This window comes from Euwallacea similis, chromosome 1 (assembly GCF_039881205.1).
Source record: "Euwallacea similis isolate ESF13 chromosome 1, ESF131.1, whole genome shotgun sequence".
NCBI classification, from domain to species: Eukaryota; Metazoa; Arthropoda; class Insecta; order Coleoptera; family Curculionidae; genus Euwallacea; species Euwallacea similis.
The window spans coordinates 1,780,048-1,804,566 of NC_089609.1; the positions used below are offsets into that span (position 1 = coordinate 1,780,048).

A 24,519-nucleotide genomic window follows, 5' to 3' on the forward strand; every position below is an offset into this window, starting at 1 on the left:
ATAGAAGTAAATGACCACCAGTCGCTGGTGAAGAAAAAGCAATCAGCATTCCTTTTTTTCATTAACAAAATTACTTGCGTTGCCCTTTAGGCTCCATTACGTGGAGCGAGATAAAAAAGGATGGTTATATGCGCTATAGGTCTTTACTCGGTTCAGCTTTCTGCTCCTTGGCAGTTTATTTTAGTCCAGTAGCTGAGTTCTATGAAAGCTGAGAGGAGACTGAGAAAATAATATAAAAATGATTTAAAAATTTGGCTTTGAATCTTATTTTCCTTATCACTCCTTATCGTAATACATGGTTGCTTAAGCCCAGTGGTTCAGGCAATTACTACTAGCAATACTTAGAAGGTAAGCTTCATTTTGTTAGAATAATATATATTCTATGTTAAATTTTATTTTGGAAAAAAATCCTAGATCACCAAGTCCCAAGAATTCAGTATTTTAGTATTATTATTTTAATAGTTTGTTTATTGTCTCTTTTTTGTTAATTATTCACATCTATAATTAAAACTGGTTGATTCTTTGTGTGGGTGGATTAGTTTCATATTCAAGAGACTGTCTTGTATCTTAATACAATCATAAATTCGCACTCAATGACATCACTTTCAATTTAATATTTTCATAGGGTGACGCTCAAAAACCTACACTTTTTAATGCTAAAAACGATTACATATATATGTCAATAAATAGTGTTAGTTTAAACTTTTTACTAACCACTAGTGTTTGGTGAAGACTGAAGGTGTCACTATTATTTTAAATAACAAGCCGTTCTATTGGTTTTAAAAACGTCACAACTGCCAAATAGGTATTTTTCGCCAATGAAATTATATTACACCTGTCAACTTTACTTTTACATGTGGGTTTGGGTGGTGATCGTCGGATGTTTTTTACAAGAATCTTGACGCTGGTCCAAATTGGATTCAATATGATGACAACTTAACAATTTCAAAGGGAATCCCATTTGTTCTGGTTTTAGTTGTTTAACCCTTTCAGCCCTGAACATTTGTTATCACATTATATCCTTATGTTTTTACCAAAAGTCCATTATCTTTATACAGCTGCAACAAGCATACTCTTTTTCTAAGTTTTGAAAAATTCAACTTAATTGAATCACTCAACTATTGAACACATAATTTTTCTACATGATTTCATTCATTGCTAAAATTGATATGTTATTATTTAAGGAACAGGAAGAACCTCACAAATTCCTAATTATTTTACTAGTCACTTGAAGGCAAAACCCCCAACAAAATCTGATCAACCATCAATCATGTATTAACAAATAGTGCATTTCTGAACTGAAACTAAATCTTTGTCTTTAACCTTGTACTACTGTTCTATCATTTATTGCGTGTTATATTTAAGAATGCTCCCTCACTGGGTATTTCCCAGTTCCCCTGTTTGCTTGCCCTTGAGGATTTCTGATTCCTGTTAAAGATTACCTTGATAAGAAGATAAAATATTCATGGTTCATGTCCTAAGTAAATTTCTCTGTTTACTAGGGATGTAGCTAATTGACTTTCATTGTTTTAGTTAAAAGTTGCAGCTATACATTCGACAAAATACAATAACTTCACGCTAGTACCTGTATTACATATGAACAAATATAATAATGCTTTTGTTGTAATAATTTATATAATACAGGATATAGGGAACAATTAGTGGTGATTGGAAAGCCTAGCTAATGATATCATGTTGATTTTGTAATGGCGAAACTCCACGTAATCTTATCACTATTTGATAACTATATATACTTTTTCGTATACCTAAAAATATGTTGTTAACATTAAGGATAATTTTAATTTTATCAGGCTTGAAGCAAACGTTGGTTATTCGAAATAACTCCTATAATGGCCAATATTCAATGAAATTGGTGGGTATTTGAGAAACTGTTTGAGTTTTTGGACCATGATCCTTCAGCTTCAAAGGGAAAATAAATGATTCATTTAAGGAAACATTGGATATTTATTTAATTATCACCCACAAAGGGTTTTTAGATAAGGATTTCTGTCACCAATAAGATTACTAACCTGAAACACATAATTATTAGTAGTATATCATATACATGTAATTTACCTATCGATAGTCGAAATTTATATATAGTACTAAATCGCTAGAGTGATATGGTGTTATAATTTAATTTGCACTTTGTTCCAAAGAATGAAGACATAATTTCGAAAATATATGGTTTATGATATGATCTCGAATAATTTTCACGCTAACAAAGAACTTCTGTTCCATAATATTCACATAGATTCGACGATAATCTTTGTCTAACTTATTATTCTTGTGGAACAGAAATTCTCATTTGCTTGAAAAATATTAAAAGATAAGATTATTAACCTCTATACGGGGGTGGACAAAATAATATGAACACCTGACATATACACAACTATTTATTTATTAATAAGGTGTTGGGCCTCCATTTGCTTTTAGAATAGCTGCAATTCTTCGCGGAAGAGATTCGTAGAGTATCTGAACAGTTTCCAATGGAATGTTGTCTCATTCTTCCACCAAAACATTCGACAATTGCTTCAACGATGTTGGAGGTGGAAATCTGCTTCTCACTCTCTGCTCTAAAACTCTCCATAACGATTGAATTACATTGACATCTGGCGATTGTGTTGGCCAGGAAAGATGTTTGATGATGTTTTGACACTCCTAAAATCAAGACTGAACTTTTTGGCTCTGTATATGGGCGCATTACCATTTTGGAATGTGACAGCGTTTGGAAGCAATGCTAGTCATAGTAAGAACTTCATCATTAAGGATGTCATTTGCAGTAATCCGGCCAGATATGTGAATAAGAGGATCCGCTGAATACCACGGTATAACCGCCCAAATCATAACGGAACCTCCCCCATGCTTGACTGTAGGAAGTAGGTAGTCCGGATCATAGGCTCCTTTTGGGCCTCCACAAACATAAAGTTGGCTGCTTATAGGGAATAATGTTATCGATGCTTCATCGGATACTACATTCTTCCAATCATCAAATGTCCAAGTTTATAATCGCCGCACCACTATTTTCGCAACATGGCGTTGACTTCCGTTATAAAGGATTTCGCAATTGCAGTCCTTCCATGAATGTTAGCTTTGTGGAGTTCCCGCCGTACCGTTTTTATCGAAGCAGTATTACTCAAGTGATAGTTGAGTTCTGCTGTCACTTTTTGTCGCGATAGCTCACTATTCCTCTTCGCCGATGATATTTTACCGTGTTTTGTGTGTTTTATCATTACCGTAGATACTGTCACTCGTGAAACGTTAAACAATTTAGTTTTTGTCATAGACGCTCCCGCCAACCGAACACCAATGATTTGACCTAATTCAAAGTCAGAGATCATACATTTCACCAATCGTTTTTTATAGCCGTTGTGAAACAAAACCTGTGATACACTAAAATATAACCTACAAGACTTACCTCTTAAACTGTGCAACAACATGTACTTTATTGCATGGTGTTCATATTATTTTGTCCATTCCCTGTATGTTTGAAACCATAATGAAGAACCTCATGTACCAAAATCATAATATACAGTGCATCCCATGAAAAAAACCGTAAATTCTATTAATACGTCGAAAAGGCGACGTTGATTCGTTTTTATTAGGCGTGTGATTGGTCATGATTTGCTGCTTGTTGTAAATGTGTATCTTTGTTACAGATCTCTCTGGCTGGCCAGACTGACATGGAGCACTATTGACGATGCGCGCCCCCACCCCCTCCGAGCCGAAGTCTAATATATTTCCTACCTATCAAGTGCCTCAAGAGTCAGCCATGCGGGGCAGCGCACCCCTACCAGTACAAGACGAAATCGCGTGGGCGCATCGGGGGGGTCGAGCCGACCCCCCGAACCGTCCTAATGGCGTTCGCCCCCAATCCCGGGAGCTCGCCGCCTCATCTGTGATATTTGGCTCTGGTCGGGGCCCCGAGGCCCCCGCCCCTAATCTTAAGCTGCAATCTGTGACCGATAACTGTCTTCTGAACTCTGTTACCGTACCAAAAATACAACGTAATGACCGCTACACGGTCGCCCACAATAATTTAACTAATAATAATAATGTAGCTAGCGATAAGTTAGATGATAGTCGTAAGTTTGGTGCTTTGCCCCTCGGACGAGACATTCCCAACCAAAAGTCTGATGACCTCGAAGTACTCGAAGCTTTGGAGAACCTGAACTTGACTACTCTTCACTGCGATAGCAACGACAAGAACGATGATGCGACTGATGCTGAAGAATACTTGTGCCACAAGTACGTATGTCCTTTCGTCTCCTCACTTGCAACACTACAATTCCCTCAGCATATAAATATCCAAATTCCATTTACGTGGCCAAGATTAAACTGCTAACATAAAAATGAACTTTTATTCATTCGGGCGTTGTATTACCCCTGTCTAAATAGAAGAAGCTTAAGATATTCAATATCACCTAATACATAGGATGTTAGAAGAAAAACACGTAAAATCTACTTTTTGTAAAATTTTAGTTAATGAAATTATATGTAAACGGTGCATTGTGTTGGTTTATTTGCGATACCCGGCAAAAACATAATATAAAATCAATCAGTATATCTCTATATAGTCATTTTGTCATTTTAACACATTACATCTTTACCTTAAACTGTACGAAGTGCCTGATGTTAGTGAATGTTATCACATTTATCTGCTTTTCGCCAGGCAAATCAAATTGCGCACAACTTTCGATGACGACAACCGACAAGGATATTCGGTCCCCCTGAGGTTACGAGGAGGTGGAGAAAGCTCTCTTAGCACTGGTACCTCTGGATGGGGCACCCCTCCTTCTCAACAGGGCAATAACAATAATGGTAAGACAAAAAGTCACCTTGGTTCATGAAGTCTATCTTATTAACATTCACAAGGTAAAATTATGGTACAAAACCGGTTATAAGATATGACTCGTAACACATCAAAAAGGACTATTTTTTTCCCATAGACAAATTCTTTATAGGCGTCCCTTAATCAAAATAAGATTTATGCTATTTTCCTCTTGGATGATTCGTACATTAATGCTAACTTAATAGTTTATGATACAGAGCGTTTCAGTTTTTTCCAGCATAACTTTCAAAGTCGATAGACATTTTGAAATTGATGCAAAAAGTTTACATAAAAATAGATCCGCAAAAGCTTCGTTTTCGACATATAGAGTGTCAAATTAAAAAAATTTTGATATGCTAAGTGATTGAGATAATCTACAGGGTGTTGTTTTTAGGGCTAACATCAATATATACACATAACAAGCTTATCCGTTTTTATATAGGCTTTTGATGAGTGCCAACAAACACGAAACATACACCGATTTGACAATGATGTCACGGAATCAAGGCTTACAATAAAACATCAATGTTAGCGCCGTACTGCAAAGCATCGCATCATATTTCTAACAATAGCCGACATTTGAACAGTTTTAACTCGGTGTTTCTTGTCATTTAGACTTTGTGAAGAATTTCTATCGAAAGTCCGGTCGGTTTGGTGACAATTAGCATTGTATTTTAATGTAGTAGTTTATTAGGAAGGTTATCCCATTGTAACGTAATAGCAATTTAATCTGTTTTAGTGAATAATACGAGCGGCTGGGGTACTGCGAATGCTTCGAATCAAAACGCCGCGGGTACCCAGCAGTGGAACAACAATGCTAATCGCTCACCCGCTTCTTCACAAAGCGACGGTAAATCTCCAGTTCCAGTGGGTTTTTCAATTAAATGTTATGATTGTTACAGCCAACAAAACCAACGCAGGCGGCCAACAGCCTCCCGCTTCACAATCCAACAGCACTGGTTGGGGGCAGCCAGGATCCAAGCCTCCAACTGGTAACAATGCGCCCCCGGCGGCGCCACCTTCAGCGTCTAACAGTGCCCCAGTCAATGCCCCCACTAATACCACTAAGCAGCAGCTTGAGCAGTTAAACAACATGCGTGAAGCCATCTTCAGCACTGACGGCTGGGGCGGGCACGTCAATCAAGACACTCAATGGGACATTCCGGCCAGTCCAGAACCAACTTTAAAGATGGATGCCAGTGCTGGAGGACCACCTCCGTGGAAACCAGCAGTTAATAATGGAACAGAGTTATGGGAGGCGAATTTGCGCAATGGAGGACAGCCTCCTCCGCAACCTCAACAGAAAACCCCATGGGGTCATACGCCTTCCACCAATATTGGCGGTACGTGGGGCGAAGATGATGACGCTACCGATAGCTCGAATGTGTGGACTGGGGTTCCCAATAATCAACAGCAATGGGGAAATAATAATTCGAATCAAATGTGGGGAGGTAAGGGTAAGAATTGAGTTCTCTCAGATGGTTTGAGAGGTAATTTGACTTTTTTTTGGTGCGTAAGGCGCGACAGGCGGTAACACTTCGGGTTGGGGTGATCCCCGTGCTGGTGCCGATCCTCGCGCAGCTGCAGCTGCGGCTGCCGTTGCTGCAATGGATGGAATGCGACCAGATCTTCGCGCAGCCGCCGCAGCTTCGGGTCTCGATCCTAGGCAGCTCGATCCTCGCGAACAGATGCGTCAGATGAGTGGAGGAGACATGCGTGGTGATCCAAGAGGTGAGTTTAAGCTCTTCTTGAGTATGAACTAATTTATTACGAAGAAAAGTATAAAAGTACATTACTTGACTTCTCGTATTTGCCCATTTTTTTTCTAAAGGAAAGCGAGCCTTCCCGCGTCTATTTTTAACACGAGTGACGACTATTTTTAACGAGAATGGTTTATATTCGTGCCGATGACGAAATATTTTTGTCTGCGTGCCAGACAATTTAATTTCGGCCGAAGGTATACAATGTCATTGGGAGTTTTGGCTGGTGTGTGCCAATAATTTACCCAAATTATCACCCCGAAAAATTAAGGTTAATTTCGAAAGATGTATCATCATTTTGATGGAGCTTGAGATAATAATAAAAATAATGAAATGAAGAACAATTGCCAAAAAAAGCGAAAAATTAGTTGAACACCCTTTTTCTGTGAAGACGCTATTTTTGACCAGTGGGAATCGTAGAAGGTCTATAGAAAATTTTGCCAAGCAAAAACAAGCAATACATGAACTATTATGATGTGCTGATTTGTCACAGCACACTTTTTCCTAATAGATCATTAAATTTCTTTCAACACTTTGTATATAAACATGGATGCTAAAGAAGGTAATTTTTTCTGAGATCCTTTTCGAATTATGTGTTTTATCATCCACCAAATGGCTATTTCAGTTTTTCCTCCACGTTCCGCTCAATAACTATAAATTCTAGTAAAATTTAGATCATCTGTTTGCACTGGCAAATATGTCGCTAAATTTCATACATTTGTTACAGCTTCTATAACTAAATTTGCATGAAATGTATCATTTTTTCAAAGTAACTTCTCGCATTGTGAATCAAACAAAGCCAAAAAAAAATCAGTAAATAGTTCTGTCGTCTCGCACTAATGGTAAAAATTCCTATACTGATCGGAATGTTATCGTCGAAAGTTTTTCAAACGCATTCTTAAAGGACGCATTTTATGGTTGTTTTGACCACAACTATGTCTTCAAATGCGTTACCATGAAATCTCGAAATATGTGTGCTAAAATGTTTTTAGTCCGCAGTATTTCCATTCTAGGGCCTTTTCAGTCACTTGGAAGTCGTTGAGAGAATTAAACGTATACGTACGTTTGTAGATTCGGAAACAATTTCCACTAATCAAACATTTTTGAGGCCTTTTCTGTCTTTAAAACAACTGTAGATAAACCTACAGTTACTACAATTGTGTTTTCCAAGGAATCACCGGAAGACTGAACGGCGCCGGCGCTGATTTCTGGAGCCAGAGCGGACCTCACGCCGGACCAGGTGGTATGCACCATCCTAACAAGATGCCCGTGGGGCCCGGCAATGCTGCCGGTTGGGAGGAACCTTCCCCTCCGACTCAGAGACGAAATATGCCGAACTACGATGACGGTACTTCCTTATGGGGTGCCCCCCAACCAGGTAATTGCTCGTGGGTTTGGTTTGGTTAGCTAATATTCGTTGGTCGGGTGGTGCAATTTTCGAAATTTCCTGTCGTTTCGTAAAAGTCGAAAGCGGCTGTTTTTATATTTCTTTTTGTTTAGAAATACTTTTGAAGGTCATTCTTTTCCACCTGATCATACAAATGTTTTTCCCTCGGGCAATTAACTATCTTCATTGTGCTTTTTTACATTTATTTTGAAAAATGTGATGTGTTTTATTTTGGGAAAAGTTCCCTGTTTTTGTTTATTTATTAATAATTTATAAAGTATCCCTTCAAACATTGTTTTCACATCTCACTGATATTCCATACTATCTCCATCCATCCTTTATAATAAAGCCATCCCTTAACGATCAAAATTATTGGAAAATGCTATTATTTATGTTACAACCTGTATTATAAAATCATTCAATACAAACTACTTACTCATTATTAGTCTTCCACTCGATATATTACCAGATAATATTGATCGTCTAGGGGTCACTTATTATCAACAGTTTTTTGCTTCAGCTCAACATATCTTCTTACGGTATCGCCCTCAACCCTTCCTACAAATATTTAATATGCCGTGCTTATTTAATAGGCACTCATTGGAAAGGTATTCCTACAGGCGCTGCCGCTATGGGCGCAGGCAGGGCCGGGCCGCCCGGCATGGCCCCCGGGCGCAAGCCCGATGGTGGTGTTTGGGGTGGTGGTGGCCGCAACGGATGGGACGAAGTAGGCGGAGGTCCTGGAGGAGCCGCCTGGGTGGACGAACCAGGAGCCCCCTGGTCCAAGCCCAAAGGCCCTGGAGGTTTGTGGGATTCTAATGATTTGGATTGGGCGCACAAGTCGCAGCCGAAGCTTCAGCTTACTAAGGAACAAGTGTGGAATTCCAAGCAGTTTAGAATGCTCGTTGATATGGGATATAAGGTTTGTGGGTTTTATTGAGATTTTAAGGCTAGGGTTAAATTATTAATTCTTCCACATTGTTATGGTATACAGAAAGAGGACGTGGAAAATGCTCTTAGAGTACGCGAAATGAACGTGGAAGATGCTTTAGAGTTTCTCAGTCCTCTACGTGGTCGCGGCAATGACGGTTGGAGTGCTGGCGGACGTCATGAAGACCATTTCGAGCACAACCAGTTCCCGGGGCCCCAGCGAGGCGCGTATCCAGGTATCGGAGGCCCTGCTGGAAATCCCCTGGCAACTGGCGGTTTTCCTCCAGGTGCCGGCCCTGGTCTGCTTAACAGCTCAGGTGGCGGTGCTGGTCAAGGCAACAGGTAATATCTCCCCGAGCTTTTAAATTCAGTATTTCATCAATTTTTTCTTAGTTCTTTAATCAACAGTATTTCTCCGGCCGTGGTCCACAAAATGCTAAATCAGTCTCAAAATTCTGGAGGCGTAGGGGGTCAAGGATTTGTAGGATCTTCGGGAGGACGGCCTATGCAGCCACAGGGACAACCCTCTACTCAACAGTTGCGCATGCTCGTTCAACAGATACAGATGGCTGTTCAAGCCGGATATCTTAACCATCAGGTAAGTCAAAATACAATGTTCTTCAAAATGGATCTTACTTTATTGAATGGCAATATGGCACCGTTCTTTGGTTTTAAAATAAGTATACAGAATATTGATTGATTTAGATTGTCACTGTGAATTTAGCACCTAAACTTAACAGATCTTTTATCTACTAGCCCTAAGAGACAACAATTTTGTTTTGGTTTTTCAGATCTTAAATCAGCCTCTAGCTCCCCAAACTTTGGTACTTCTTAACCAATTACTACAGCAGATAAAGATGCTACAGCAGTTGAATAATCAGCAGCAAATACACGTCCAATCATCGAAAGGAAACATGACCAATCCAGCTCTTATGCAGTATTCGGTTCTCATTACTAAGACTAAGCAACAAATCATGAACATTCAAGTAAGGGTCTGGTTAACGCGATAAATTCAAATGTAAAATTTGTTTTTTGCAGAATCAGATTCAAGCCCAGCAGGCACATTACGTCAAGCAACAGCAGAGCAACATTGGGGGGTACGACTTCAAAGCGAATCCAATGCATGAGTCGATCAACGCCTTGCAAGGCAGTTTTGCTGATTTGGCTTTGAATAAAGAAGCGGTAAAGCTTTATTGAAAAGGCTTTTGAACTTTCAAGAACGTAGAATTTCAGAATCAGCAGCAATCAAGACTTAACCAGTGGATAAACAAAGACAAAGAGGAGAGCATCGAATTTAGCCGAGCTCCCGGTTCCTCATCCAAGCCAGTAGCTACCTCACCGAACATGGGGCCGTTGGGATTAACTCAACCCGATGGGTATGGTTTTCATAGTTTAGTAAGTAGAAAGTAAAGTACTGATATGAGTATTTTAAGACCATGGTCGAGCGGCCGTTCCGGGGATACCGGCTGGCCGGACTCTAGCGGTGGCGACGCTTCCAACGATGTGAAAGAAGCACAGTGGACCGCGGCGCCTCAACCTTCCTTGACTGATCTCGTACCTGAATTTGAACCTGGAAAACCGTGGAAGGTAAGTGGTCGCTTTCAGTTTTACGAAGGAGGAAAGACCATGATTTTCTGTCCGGTTTGAAAAGGCTTAAGGCGCAAACGCATTATTATTGCATTACGTAAGAAGAATAAATGCATTTGACGTGTTTTTTTTATATGAAATGGAAGTCTTCACTATGTTTCCCATATGTCGCATGATGATGTTTAATGATGTGTTTACGGCTTCAGTATTTACGGACACCAGATTTAAATATGGGTGTATCTAATATGTTTCTAGGGCAATCAGATCAAATCGATCGAAGACGATCCGAGCATCACGCCCGGTTCAGTGGTGCGTTCGCCGCTATCGCTCGCCGCCATCAACGTCAAAGATAACGAGCTATTCGGCATTAATGCGAGCAAAAGTCCTCCGGCTAGCGACGCCATGCAATCCCTCAGCTCATCCACGTGGTCGTTTAATCCCCCTTCTACCTCTAGTGCTTTCACCAGGTAAATTATTTAGCACTGGCGTGGACTGTGTTTTTTAAATTAACCTGATAATTGTTCCTCAAAAAGTACGTTATTAAAAGAAGTTACGTTCTAACATTCCGCGTTCGAAAATTGATCCAAAACACTTCTTATTCCAGCTCTTTCTTTAATGATGATCACAACGGATCCAATTACTGACACAAGTCGTGATGCCAAATATACTCTTCTGAATTTCCCCCACGAAACAAATCTAGACGAACTTTTTTTTATTGCGCAAATAAAATTGTCGGTTTTTCCTTCGTGTAGTTCTCAAGTCAAGCTACCCTCAAGCAAAGGTAACTTGGGCGACTTGAATCCCGGCACCGCAGTTACTTCGGAACTATGGCCGACACAGAAGTCACGCGGCCCACCCCCAGGCCTAGCAGGCAAAGGGGGTGGCAGTAGTCTCGCCAATGGCTGGACAGGACAATTAGGAGGCGGTTCGGCCCCATGGAGCGGCAATGCAGCTCAACGCAACTCCGGTAACTGGGGCGGATCCGGTGGGGCTTCCCAGTGGCTGCTGTTGAGAAACTTAACTGCCCAGGTACGATTTTACTTTTTTAAATTGACTTCTATGGTGTTTTCTCACAAAAATACAAGAATATTATTTTAAAAAATCATGCTTTCATTTTTTAAAAGTTTATTTTGTTTTTGTTTGCGACTTATACAGGGTAGCCCAACAATCTATTCAATAATTTTTGTTAAACATCAGAGGTAACTGATGGGTGGTCTTTAATTCTAGATTGATGGATCGACTCTAAGAACGCTTTGCATGCAACATGGCCCATTGCTAAGTTTCCACCTTCACCTACACCAAGGTTTTGCACTTGCCAAATATTCATCCCGCGAGGAGGCCACCAAGGTATGTGTTTGTCTTTTTGTTTTCGCTCGTTTCAAGGACTTTCATGATTATAAACACGGATCCAATTTATGAGTAGGTGGTGATTCCAGACGTTGTGTATGAATTTTTTCTTTTAAGTTTATTTAGGAGGTTTTGGGTGTGTGCGGGAAATAAGTTTAGGGTAATTTCAGGCGCAGACCGCGTTGAATAACTGCGTTCTCGGCAATACCACAATTCTCGCTGAAAACCCCACAGATTGGGACGCCAACACTCTCATGCAAAACATCGCCGCCAACCAGCAAAGTGGCTCTTCTGGAGGATGGCGCAGTTCCTCGACAAAACCGGGTAAGTTAGAAGTCCTTTTGTAATGATGTCGAAAACCTAGTGAATTCTTTTAGGTGGGGCTGGTGACACATGGAGTTCAACAGCATGGCCTAACAACCCGTCAAGTCTCTGGGGTAACTCCACCCTGGACTCCAGCGACCCGGCCAGAGCTACCCCCTCCAGCCTGAACTCATACTTACCCAACGACTTGCTAGGTGGTGAGTCAATGTAAATCAAAAACAACCCGAAATACGCTAAGAATAAAAGATATTCGCTAATTATGCCCGTCAACGTTATTCAAATTTTATTGTTTTTATCCTTGATAAACGCGTAAACGGTAGAACGTTTGGAAGCTGATATTTATTGTATTATTTAAACTGAAATGAACTTTTTACTGTTATTGTAAAGTGATTTCTATCTTTAATAACTAATTATTATGCGGTGATCTACGTAAGTTGTTGTTGTAGAATATATTTTGTTTTTCTTTTTAAATAGTTAGGGTAAGAGTTAAGGGGAAGGTGGATACCAAATGTACACTATTTTCCACACGTCGAGTGGAGTGCGAAAAACTGGGAGGTAATTTTATTTTTTGCGTTCTTATTGTTTAATTTCGAGTTGCCATTTTTTTTCTCTATAAAAGCATTGAAAAGCGTTTCAGCCGCTGCGAGTTTTAGCTTTAAAAACAAGATCGATATACCGTTGTGTCAACACGATTAGCGACTTAATATCCGACTGCGATGCGTTTTACGTTCTTAGTGGTACCGAGCTCAACTTAAACGCACCAAGTGACGCATATGAAAATATGAAGAAATGTAACCTAAACTAGTCCCAATTAAGCAAGGTTTAATATTAATATATTATATAATGAAATATATATATTTAACTACGTGACCAAACTCATAATAATTACATTTTATATATTTCGAGCTCTTAGCGTAGACTTTCTCATATTCAGATATTTTCCTATATATTAACAATTTAATATTAACATTGTTTTTAATTATTATTGTTTAATCGTAATTTAAAGGTACCTAAGTTATTTTGTCTATAACGGTAAGCGAGCCCGGTGTGGTATTCTTTTCGTGGCATGTATCCTATCCTATATGTGTTTCGGTTAAGTAGAGCGACGGAAATTCGTGCTGGGGATTTTCTACTAGGTGCGATTTTAGATTTAGAGACCGAGAGAGAGTCGATAACGACCCGATAAATCCCGCAGTTTTTGAGCCGCCGCTACAGAGAATGTTTCCGTTGAAATAATGATATCGCGAGAATGTGTTGAAAGACTGAGCTTTTTATACTAGCTAATTTGAGGTAAAATTCAATTATAAAAGAGCTCAAAAACTCGGGCACCGCTTAGTGGAAGGGCCGGCCGCAGCTGGGCCTAAACGCAACTCAGCTGCAAACCTCGAGGGTGGGTCGGTAGTGTCGCGTCGGGAACTCTCCAATCCCCGCAAAACCTGTGATCTCCTATTCCTGATATATCAAATTACACTTACAAATTATACATGTTTACGTAAGCTGTTAACTAAAATATTTTTGGGTTGGATTAGTCCCAAAATAAAAAAACACCACCACAATCAGTTCTTAGACTGCACGCTAAATGAAAGTATTCTTAAATAAATTTTAGTAATAAAATTCTTTAAAACGTTGAAAAACCAAAATATCGTTCTAATTAATGAAAGTTTATTATACCCTTAAATCATATTATAATAAATGTATTTCTGTGTTTAATGGATGTGTTAGCCGTAGACTTTGAATATCGTTACATTTTTAGTCTGTATACTGTGATTGTTTTGATCACGATAAGAATTAACAAACATGTGTTATTGTGGTGTTCATACAATATCGAGATTCAACTTTATAGCTAACAGTGTGAAAGTGGATCGAGCGATGGAGAAACGCGGTTTCCGGTCCATTCCGACGTTACGCAGCGCAGACATCTGGTTACACTTAACATCAGCAGACAGGCAAAGGGTTGATTCAGTTCGCGTTATTTTGACTTTGTGAGATGATTCTTCCCGAAATTCTCGCAGTTTTCTAAATTACATTAATGAATTTATACGTTTGTTCAATTTAAAAATAAAACCGTAGGAGATGCGGAGTCAATCAAAAGATATTAGACAAAAGTTGCTTGGTGTAATGCTATGGAAAATGCTGTTTTATGTACCGTCTACATCGGCGGGACGTGACCGGCCCATCCCCGTGTCCTATACATGGTAGACCCGATGATTCATTCATCCATTCATTACTAAGCACAACTAAATCTTCCTGTGTACACATCATTCTGTATTACTCTTAAACCTAAACATCATTTTAATAAACTTTGCAAACGTCCCCTGTAAGTATTGGTGTGTTTTGTATTGCTGGCCATAGGAACGCGTTTTTGTGAGCTGTGCAAGGTAAGGATGTAAAATTCAAAGCGTAAAAAGCTACCGGGGGCGGTTCATAACTTTAAATATTAATTTTGTTAAATTGCAAAAAAAACTGTCAGCAAAAATTAAATTTTGCAGTACCAATGGCCAACTTCAAAAGGATTATAAATAATTTCTCGTCTTTTATATATATTTTCGCTAGTAGGAGTTTCCAAAATTCAACAACCTCATTTTGTCTGGACTGCGCAACTTTTCTCTAATTTAAGCACATGTACTATAATTGTCTCGAACGTCGCCCAGGCCTCCCAATGAGCCTAAACCCTTTGCTAAGCTCGAGTGTACATTAGTCTATAAGAAAACCTCCCAAAATAATGCTCAATTTTATAGAAAAGTCCTATGTTGACTAGCTGCTTTTCTCTGTGATGTTATTTCTCGGTCACCCGAAGTGTATTCGCTATTATAAAATTCCTTTTATTGTTGTTGGAAACAATCTAAAAGGCAGCTGCGCGTGCGAAACCCTGTCCCAGTCTCTGAGGCACATTTTCTAGTCCTGTTTACTCGTCTTCTTCATTCGCGGAAGTTACCAAACGACCTCTAGTAGTGGTGAAAAAAGACTGAAGTTGATACATCTTCGATTTCGCGTTAGTTAAATGCATTTATTGTACGGTGCGTAACGTTGGGATCGAACGGACGTGCGTCGAGGCGGCAGTGCGTCTGCGGTCGCGCCTTTTGATTGTGAATTGTAAAATCGAATTTTAAGTTTTAAGACGATGGTTTGGGTGTCACTGAGGCCGGGACGGCCCCCGCCTCGACGCTCACAATATGATCATTTTTGAATGAACTAACAGTTTTAAAGAAGTACATAACTGTGCTGTGACTCTTAAGTGGCTTTTTAATTTTTAATAATAACTTTTCAAAAAAAAAATCTAAAAAAAGTTTTGTTTTGGGAAAGCTATTGTTTGTTTAGTAGCTTTTTGGAGGGGAAAGGCGTCCGCTTCGCGGGCGCGGAATGTCCGAGTCATATCGTGCAAAAACAATGGAACAATAATCGTTAATGAATTTATCAATAAAGAGGAGTATTTTTAATAAGCGGAATTTTCCCTAGGGATTTTATTTCTAAGCGTCCCGGGAAGCGGACACTGCCCCGAGATAAATGGTGCAAAAAATCACGGGCTGTTCTTTCTAGCAGGCTGTCACTGCTTTAAACATTTAAAAAAGACGCTTTACTTAAGCCTCCTGGAAAAAATAGACCTCTCTCATAAGTTCCAATAGAGAATATTTAGTATCTTATTGCCAATTTACATTTTAGTATATATGTATTAGTCTCTAGGGATTTACGATATTACTTAGTATTTAAGAAACTTGGTAGTAGGGTTATATTGTGTGTTCTTATATAATCGGACAACCACAAACTCTGAATCATACGTTTACGCGACGATCTACACGCAGGTCACGGGGGATTTCTCAAGCCCAGGTGTCGTTATCGTCGGTACTGATCTAAAATTAAGTCTCACGAGCAATCGACAATGGTTTGTCTGGACAGCGCGGCCTTTCTATAGTGGTTGTTTACCGAACATTCAGCTAAAGCGTTTTCTTTCCAAATTTTCACCACTTCCAACCGTCAGGTGACGAAACTTTGCTTAGTTGCAGGCGGTTCTTAGACTTACGTCCCCAACAGTGATTTTTTTCCGGTTATGTGAAACAAATTGGCAGTCGTTGAGGCACGGGAAGATTGAGAGCTTCAAAAAAAATAATGGTCACTATAGGACGTTGTTCAGTTTTTTTGTTCTTTAAAGTTGGTGAAGTAAGAGGGTAAGGGAAGTCCTTAAAGGCCTGTTTTCTTATGTTTTTTGTAGACTGGTCCTAGTTAAAGTTGAAAATTCATGTTTAGTAAAGTCAAGATTTTTAGCAGATTTTGGTTGTCCTATGTTAAGAGCAAACCTTCAGCTTTGGTAAATGTAGAGGAATCCGGTAGTCCAATTTTAGAAAAAAATTGTCCAATTCTGTGTTTCATCCCTTTGATCTTGATTTTATGTCTCGAAGAACTTTACTGAATTCGTAGATTCTTATGGGTCCTTCCATACGAGACTGCTAATCCAGGACAATTTTCGGGGTCAATTGTTGCGAGCCGTTGTTTTCGAACACCACTAAAACGCCACATTCAAAGTTCCAACCAACAAAAGCGAGAAGTTTAACCGTCAGCCCTTGTTGCATATCTAAGGGTAGGGAAAGTAGAAAAATGAAAATTGGTCGAATTCCCAAATGGTCGGTTCTGTAGTGACCTGTTAAGTAATACGGTGGGGGCACTGATAAAACGGGTCATTTCACGGTCTCAGGGGGCAGAAAAGTTTTCGCTTTTTTTGTAAGTGATCCCTGGTGTTTTTAAAAAGGGACACTGCGCAATTTTTTTGGTGATTTTTAAAGTTAAAATAAATATGAAAATGCAAGGGGATTGATTCAAAGGAGGACTAGGACTGTAGGTAAAATGCATAAAGTAAACACCCTAATTTCCAGTGAAGTCATAGCTAATTGCCGGTACTACATTTCTTTCCGCATCGCGAGTCTTCTCTTCCCTCAACTTGCCGCACTGATACCAAATTTCGCCTAAGCGTACAGAAACTTCACACGACTGCCAACGCGTATTGTGATTTACTTACTAATGTTGTATATATTATCGAGTGTGCATTAAAAAAGCGCAATGCACGGGCTTGTCTGGTCAAGAACGGGCAACTCCGCGCATCACTTCTAGTTTCCTAAATATCTGATATTTGTGTACCTTTCAATTTTTAGACTGTAAACGTTGTTTATAATTTATAACCGATAATACTGGGAAAAAAAAACAAAAAAAAAAGAAATATTATAAGCTCAGCTTCAATAATAAGTAGCGTAGACTGTGCACGATTTATACTACTCGTGGCTGGACTTTGCAAGAATGTACCACCAATGTTACCTGATGATTTGCAATACATAACGCAAATGGATCAACGAAAACGGTTTCGATAACCCGCACGATACGTACTAAACTTACACAAAACATTTCGACAAAAAGTTCAGGATAATCTTAATAATAATAATAATAATACTAGTGAAATTAAATGTTGAAAACCAGTTAGTATTTCGTTTAGGTTGACAGTATTTGTGATCAAAGTGCCACTTGTGTTTTCAAGTATATTAATATAATATTATATATTTAATCATTGCCACTAAATACTATATATTATATTAGTTAAAAGAGTATATTATATAATAAATACACCGTGTACTAGGGGGAGTAGAATTAAGGGCGGCAGCCCTCATCGTATTGTAGTGAATTCTTGGTGTTCGGTAGTTTTAAGTCTTATGTAGTTCACTTGACCTGACCTAAATTCGAGCAGACGCTGTTCTAAAGAAAAAGACTTATTTTTGCTGTTGTATTAGAGACACCTTTGGCGCTTTCCTTTTTGAGATTATTAACGCTCAGTCGAAACTAGAACGTAATGCCAAAAATCATTGTTTTTAGGTTACTTTAATTAATTATTGATTCATATCAATGAAACTTACTGCGATACTATAACCACGGGCATCATTTAATCTTGTTCGAACCACCGTTCATTTCCCTACATTGCAATACATACGTCGTATATCAAAAAATAATCGCGGTTGTGCCTCGTTTTATCCAGGATACTCGGAGAAGATTAGGTGATGGTCTCGTCTGAGAAACCTTCGGTTCCGGATCTGTCTTATAGTAACTTTGACAAGGTCACATTAAAGTCTGCCAAAAATTGAAACCCTGACTTTATAAATAGGTATAGTATAGAGTTATTTTTATGAATCGGCAATAATAACAATTATTACTTTTTAAAGTATATATGGATATGACTTTTTTAAAGGAAATTACAGTTTTTTCGAGAATAACGCCGTTGACATTAATACATAGGAGCTTGTCGCTTTTAGTAGCAAAAATGAGTAAAACGCGCAATGTTCATGTAACACTTGATAATACCAATCGATGTGCCTCTTGACTTTGTTATAAACGTGTGTGTAAATAATTGAAATCGTGACCTGCTTGGTCTCAGTTTTTCCCAAGAATGGATAACCTACATTTGACTAATGAGCTTTAAGTAATTAAGTCTTTTGGATGACTCTATTTTGTAAAAAAAATGGCCGCGCCCTGCGCGCCGAAAATTCCCCGAAATGACTACTAAAAAAAGAGACGTAGTGATGTAACATTATGGATCTCTTTTTCCGTTTCACTGACGATTAAGTGAGAGCAAACACGTTCTGTCTATCGAGAGAAACTTGCAAAAAAAACATGAGAAATGGTTAATGGGTAACTTTAAGTCGTAGTGTAATAATTAAGTATACTTAAATAAAATTGTTACTTACATAGTGGCAGCATTTAGTCAGTAAAAGTAGTATTAACGACAAAACTCCAGGGAGTTGCATACGCCTAGAACTGTGCAATACCTCGTCTTCAAGTATTATTTAGTTGGTCACCATACGCTTTATGTTTCTAGTTATTTGTAATCAATAATGTTTCCTTAAATCGACCTTGAACTGATTAGGGGGTACGGTTGGGCGAACTGACCCCGAACTGGGTTTAAACCTAGGAAAAAGGTTCTTCGTGAAACTTGTTTCCCGACTTCTCTCGATGTCTGATCATTTAATTTGCGATTCACCTTTTTAAGAGATGTTTAAGTTAGTACAGGTTGACATTCTGGAGGGTTTTTCGAAAAAAGTGCGAGGACTATAACATCTGGAAGATCTTTCATGTCGGTAAAATGCAAAAGCGTCACCTAAAATTCGAAAATGTCCAAAATTTTTGATTAAATGACATTCTCCCAGTGTCAAAAAAATTCTGGATGATCCAGAATGTTCGCGAACATCTCGACACCTACCCCATCTACCAGCAAAAGTCTTGATCATTAAAAAAGTCGCCAGAAAAGTCCCCGCTTGGAAGTGTACATTGAGATTTCTGTCACTATCTTGAGATCTCAAACTTAATAATTCCACGGAGGCATAAAAAATAAATGCAGCTTCCAATAGTGAAAATGCGAAACGAAAGAACTTGTAATTCTCACCTTCTGTGGTTAAGATTTGTTGCCGCGCCTTCATCGGTAATTTCAGTTGCTTACCCTGACTTCATGGTGGTATATACGCGACAATAGCCTCACCTTCTGATGAAGGCGCTACTAGACGTAATAACTTATAATCAAAAATTACGTCAAATGTCATTAGTGTCAAATTTAATGGCAGAATTTTCTGTTTTGTCCTGTTTGTATTTTGGCCACCAGGCGGCGCCCTTATTTTTTTTGCTCTCAGTTGGAAAATTTTCTTTTTAACGTGGGTGATGCGAAGCAGGCGACTAACAACAGTAACGGTTTGAGTCGGAATCCCTCGCCCCTTAGATCGAACGTTGCCCTCCAGGCGTCACATACATATGAGCTTCCAAGATCGCGGAAGATATCTCTGATTTTTTTTTTTTATACGCTTTAACCGTAAACGTCTTGCAACGGAGTGAATCTTCTTGATCGAGCTCGTGTTGCGCGTGCAATTTTTTGAACGTTTAGACCCAGTTCAGGACTAACTTCTTAGGAAAACCGCACCCGTATTTAAGTAATATAAGACTTTACTGCGTGCAGGACAGCATCGCACCAAGATTAGCGTGGGGGCAAACTGGTAGTTTACCACCTTTAAGGCGGTGCGAGGCTGTTCTTCACCGGATAAATTGTCGCCGGTTAATTTGATAAGGACGCAAAATTTAACACGTAATTTAAGAGCTCCTCTTTGCACAGGTTTCTTGCCGTCTCTTTTTCAAACAACTGAAATACCTTTTGTTACTCTTGTCACTATATACCAAAGACCTTTTGTGTCATATATTAAATACGCTGAGTTTAAATTATTGATTTTCGAATTTCGCCAAATTCTTCCAACCATGGTTGTGATAGTCATAGTTTAGTGCTTTTTATTCCATATGTGCTGATTAATTTTTAACTCTACCAGTATGTTATTTATAGTGAAACCGGGGAGGCGGTTATCGGGCGGATAACGGCTTTTCCGCACAACTCAAGTGCCTATAAATATGTGCAATTGAAAAATTTGGGCCTGACTTTAGACAGGGTTTTTAAACATATTTAGGCGAATTGATTGTATATTTAAAACAAATAAAATCGGCTACGGTTGTTTAGCCCCCACTATTGTATAAAACCGCTGAAGAAAATAGACAACTAGTAGAACTAAGGTGTGCGTTTGGACGACTTACTTGATTAAGGAATGTGAGCAGAGGCAGATATTTTCTTGGTATTTTTCTTGGGCGCAGCTCGCGGCTGCTCACGTTCGAAAGAGTGTCGAAATGTAATTTTGTCGATCTCGCGGCCCCCGCGACGATTCACGCTAGCAAGGTACTGCCAACTGTAAAAAGATAATGTATGTTCTAATATTATCAAAAAAAGAGTTTTATCGCGTAGGTTAATTGTACTATAACATTTGTTCTACTAACGCAGAGGTATTTTTCCTGAATTGGTACGAATGACATGTAAGTAGTTGTGGGGTAGCAAATTGAACGTTAGGCCCTCAATCTCAGGTGTAGAATTTATTATCATTCTTCTATCGTTAGGTCTAGCTGTAGGGATAGCATAAGAACCACTTACTGATGATGAAATTAACATTCCTTGAATATCGTTTTTTAGGGTTATATTCGTTTTTGCATTATTATTATTACTACACTGTCGTGTCTATTACCTAATCGTCAATATTCCAGTTCTAAATTTCACGAGCCAATTTCGATTTCATTCTGTTGTGTTGATCAATCAAACAGTAAATATGCCTTAAAATGACAAACTAAAGTGTGCTCTCTGTCTAGTTTAAAATCGTAGTTTAAGTAGATTAAGGTAATTTTTGGAAAGACTGTAGAGGGATACCAGGTGATCAGGAAAACTTCCAAGCGGCCCCCGCCTGGCGCTTTTCCTGACGATCAGATAATATAAGACTTTTGCACAGATAAAGTAAGAGAGAACACTAGTGAAGGTGGCTTCTTCTTGGGTATTTGTCAATGGAATCTCCGCGTATATTTTTGAATACAACGGCCGAGTCATATCACACGGTTCAAAAGACAACACACCGGTTAATTACGAAATCGTGCCAAAATTTCGCTTAGAAACCTTTTGCTCATGGCGGCTGCGGCCGCATACGCTTACTTGCTGTGTATAAATAACTTAAAATGCAATATGTGTATATAACGGCTGATGATTCTTGTACAATTGTTATAATTTCATAGTATATTATTGTGTAAACTACTTAATATTAGTTTAGAAAATACGTTATTACATATTTAAGTATTAAACGATGTGGAAAATAACGGAAAAATGCAAGTTTCTCTTCGCCACGGTAGATAGAATTCGCTGTAAGAACAAGTATTGTTATTCTATTGCGTTGATATCTGATGGGTAATCTTTCGTTGCCTTCTTACATTTGTCCTCTTAAACATTCTTTGTTAAGGCACCGCTTGTTAAGCTGCATCCGGGAAGGGCGTGAAATCTTACGGTTGAGAAATGTCCGATAGATCCCTCGCGAAAAGCAAATTTTATGAACAGTACAGGGTAGCTAAAAAATCATCCACATGAAAAAAATACGTTGCGCGCTACATTTCCTGGCAGCAGAAGGTGGTTTGCGCACCCTGTAGCACGGCCGCAGGTTCGTTGATAAGTCTTAATGATGACAATTAACGAATCTGCGGCAGAAAACGCGGGGGGTGACGGAAAAGCCGGAAATTACGCGAAACGTTGGGCATCTCGGTATCTAGTAAAGTCCGATATACAAGGTGTCTTGTTTAGGTGTACGCGACCGTTGCTGTGTCCGAATCGGTGAGAGATTAGAAAATCAGTTTGATGGGAAAAGAGTCGCCATTTTTGGAGGCTCGTTGGAATATGTTGGAAAAACGGTTTGGCCGGTTGTGTTTTCCGAAAATTTGTTAAAAATTTTAATTGTAAATGTTAAAAAAGTAAAACCTAAGTTCTATCGAAAAAATTTCAATACGTTTTTATTAGGTTTTTTCCTGTCTGCAACGCGGGCGTACTATTTTTCCAAGATAACATTTGGTATTCAAGGCATTCATTCTAACCTACTTTTTTTAATGAAATATCAGTCATCATTTGTGCCTCTTTTTTGTTGGCCATCTAGCTCTCCTGATATGGCTGCAGTTGATTTTTTTTTATTCGGGGAACTAAAACAAACCATAAAAGACTTAAAAAGAAACACAAATGATGCCTGATCTTTTAGGAGTGAAAAGCGCTTTCGAAGCATTACATGCCAGGTCCGTATTCAAAAAATTTGGTATTTATGCCTTAAGCGTAAAAGGTTAGCTTGAAATAACAATAAGCCTGTGTTGTAGAGAGGAAGAGGCCAACAAAGAATTCGTTGTTTTGATCAGGATAATAATTTTAGAAATATATTCAATTTAAGCTGTTGAGTAATTTTTCTTTTTTCTCTAAAATCTCGGAAACCAATGACAACTTGGCATCGCCGCTTGCGTCGTATTAAAAACCTAAAAGAGTAATTTTATAGCTCTCACTGCCTTGAAAATTGCAACGTATGTCTGTAACAAACTCACGTTTATCAATGGCGTACTGAAGGAAAATATAGGGAGTAGCTTAAAGAAGGGTCTCGTTGGTACGAGTTTTTTGAGCCACCCAGTTGCTTTGATTGTCTCAAAGTTTCGCGTTGGAAATTTCTTCGCACAGAACTGGATTTCGCGCAATTCTCGAACGTGTCTTAACAAGCCCCACTGCATATCCCCAAAATTTAAGTTTTTCCCCGATACAAAACTTGATCGCGGACCTGTAGCATCACAACTCTGCTTGTTTCGATTTGATGTCAGGATGAAATAATGATTATTCTAGCAACAAATGGCCTAAAACAAGTTCCCTCCTGTAAAATCTAGTCCATTTTGATGTCGTTAACTGAAACTATTCCAGTTCTCTTTTGTTGTTAATATTAAGCACTCTCACGCGCATCTTCCAAATTGTTTTTTAGTTCCTTAATACATTTATATAGCCGCCGTCTGTGTACTGTGTGTATTTAGTTTACGTATTTATTTTAAACGTTAAGCGGTTGTGTTTAAAAACGAACTATTAACACTGGTAAATCGAATAAGGCAATATAAACTTTCCTGTATTGACAGATTTCAAATATGTGATATTGCTGACAATTTAAGAAATAATAAATAATAACAATAATTATTTAAAAATAAACTACCGCGTTTATCTAAAACTATTACACAAACATCACTGAAGATGACGTTTTTCCAATGAGATGCGAAGAGCGGCGACGTCCTCACTGGCTGTAAAAAGTCTTAAAAGGCGAACTGTTGATAAACGTAGATTAGGATTATGTCGGTAAAAAGTTTGGATAAAGTCTGATCTGAAACCTTATATAAAAAGAATCTCTGTGACAAGAATGAAAGGGGCGAGTCATTTAGGAAGGTAAACTCAGGGACCAGGCCAAAAGTCACGGTGATATGATATCAAGTAGTAGACAAAAAAATCAAATCAGAGAGTAAACTAAATAACACCCCTCAAGTAATACGCTACCCTATGTAAACTCAATTTGAATGTTGTAGAAGAATATTTTCAAACCTGTATAAGTAAAGAAGATAGTTTTAAAGTTACGAGAACTACCCTGCTGCACTGTAATTTTAATTCTAAATATGTTTAAACAGTTGCCTGAAAATTGTACGTATGCGAGTCCAATCTTGTCTCCCAACAATAATTAGTACGCGTACAGTGCAGGTGGGCACTTAGATTTAAGTTAGGTTATCGTAAGTGCTTTTAAACAACATTCTGTTGTTGATGCTCTGTACTTGTAACCCAAATGACCAGTATGCATTCAGTAATAAAGGTTGTCTTAATGTAGTTGTTTATTTATTTACGCCCCCCCCCCCCCCCCCCCCCTCCCTGTGAGTCCCACAATTTCTTGCACGAGTGCCTCGTGACGTTAATTAGGAGTATGAAATTCATTCCGGTAGTT

At 38.8% G+C, this 24,519-nt stretch overlaps 1 protein-coding gene across 9 annotated transcripts in view; it reads left to right on the plus strand.

Moving 5' to 3' along the window:
• Positions 1–24,404, plus strand: part of gw (trinucleotide repeat containing adaptor protein gawky) — a 31,595-nt gene extending 7,191 nt beyond the window's left edge. For 2 of the 9 annotated variants that reach the window (XM_066394696.1, XM_066394689.1), the window contains exons 2-19: positions 3,660–4,248; positions 4,673–4,821; positions 5,571–5,681; positions 5,734–6,288; positions 6,350–6,562; positions 7,763–7,969; positions 8,572–8,900; positions 8,973–9,250; positions 9,302–9,506; positions 9,700–9,894; positions 9,947–10,090; positions 10,142–10,284; positions 10,342–10,495; positions 10,751–10,962; positions 11,248–11,524; positions 11,723–11,842; positions 12,013–12,166; positions 12,220–24,404. In XM_066394696.1, coding sequence (XP_066250793.1) covers positions 3,701–4,248; positions 4,673–4,821; positions 5,571–5,681; positions 5,734–6,288; positions 6,350–6,562; positions 7,763–7,969; positions 8,572–8,900; positions 8,973–9,250; positions 9,302–9,506; positions 9,700–9,894; positions 9,947–10,090; positions 10,142–10,284; positions 10,342–10,495; positions 10,751–10,962; positions 11,248–11,524; positions 11,723–11,842; positions 12,013–12,166; positions 12,220–12,377 — 4,152 coding nt within the window. In that variant the 5' untranslated portion in view covers positions 3,660–3,700 and the 3' untranslated portion in view covers positions 12,378–24,404. The remainder of the gene's footprint in view (positions 1–3,659; positions 4,249–4,672; positions 4,822–5,570; positions 5,682–5,733; positions 6,289–6,349; positions 6,563–7,762; positions 7,970–8,571; positions 8,901–8,972; positions 9,251–9,301; positions 9,507–9,699; positions 9,895–9,946; positions 10,091–10,141; positions 10,285–10,341; positions 10,496–10,750; positions 10,963–11,247; positions 11,525–11,722; positions 11,843–12,012; positions 12,167–12,219) is intronic. The other 7 variants (XM_066394737.1, XM_066394714.1, XM_066394729.1 and 4 more) reach the window with 7 other exon arrangements.
• Positions 24,405–24,519: the final 115 nt, after the last annotated feature.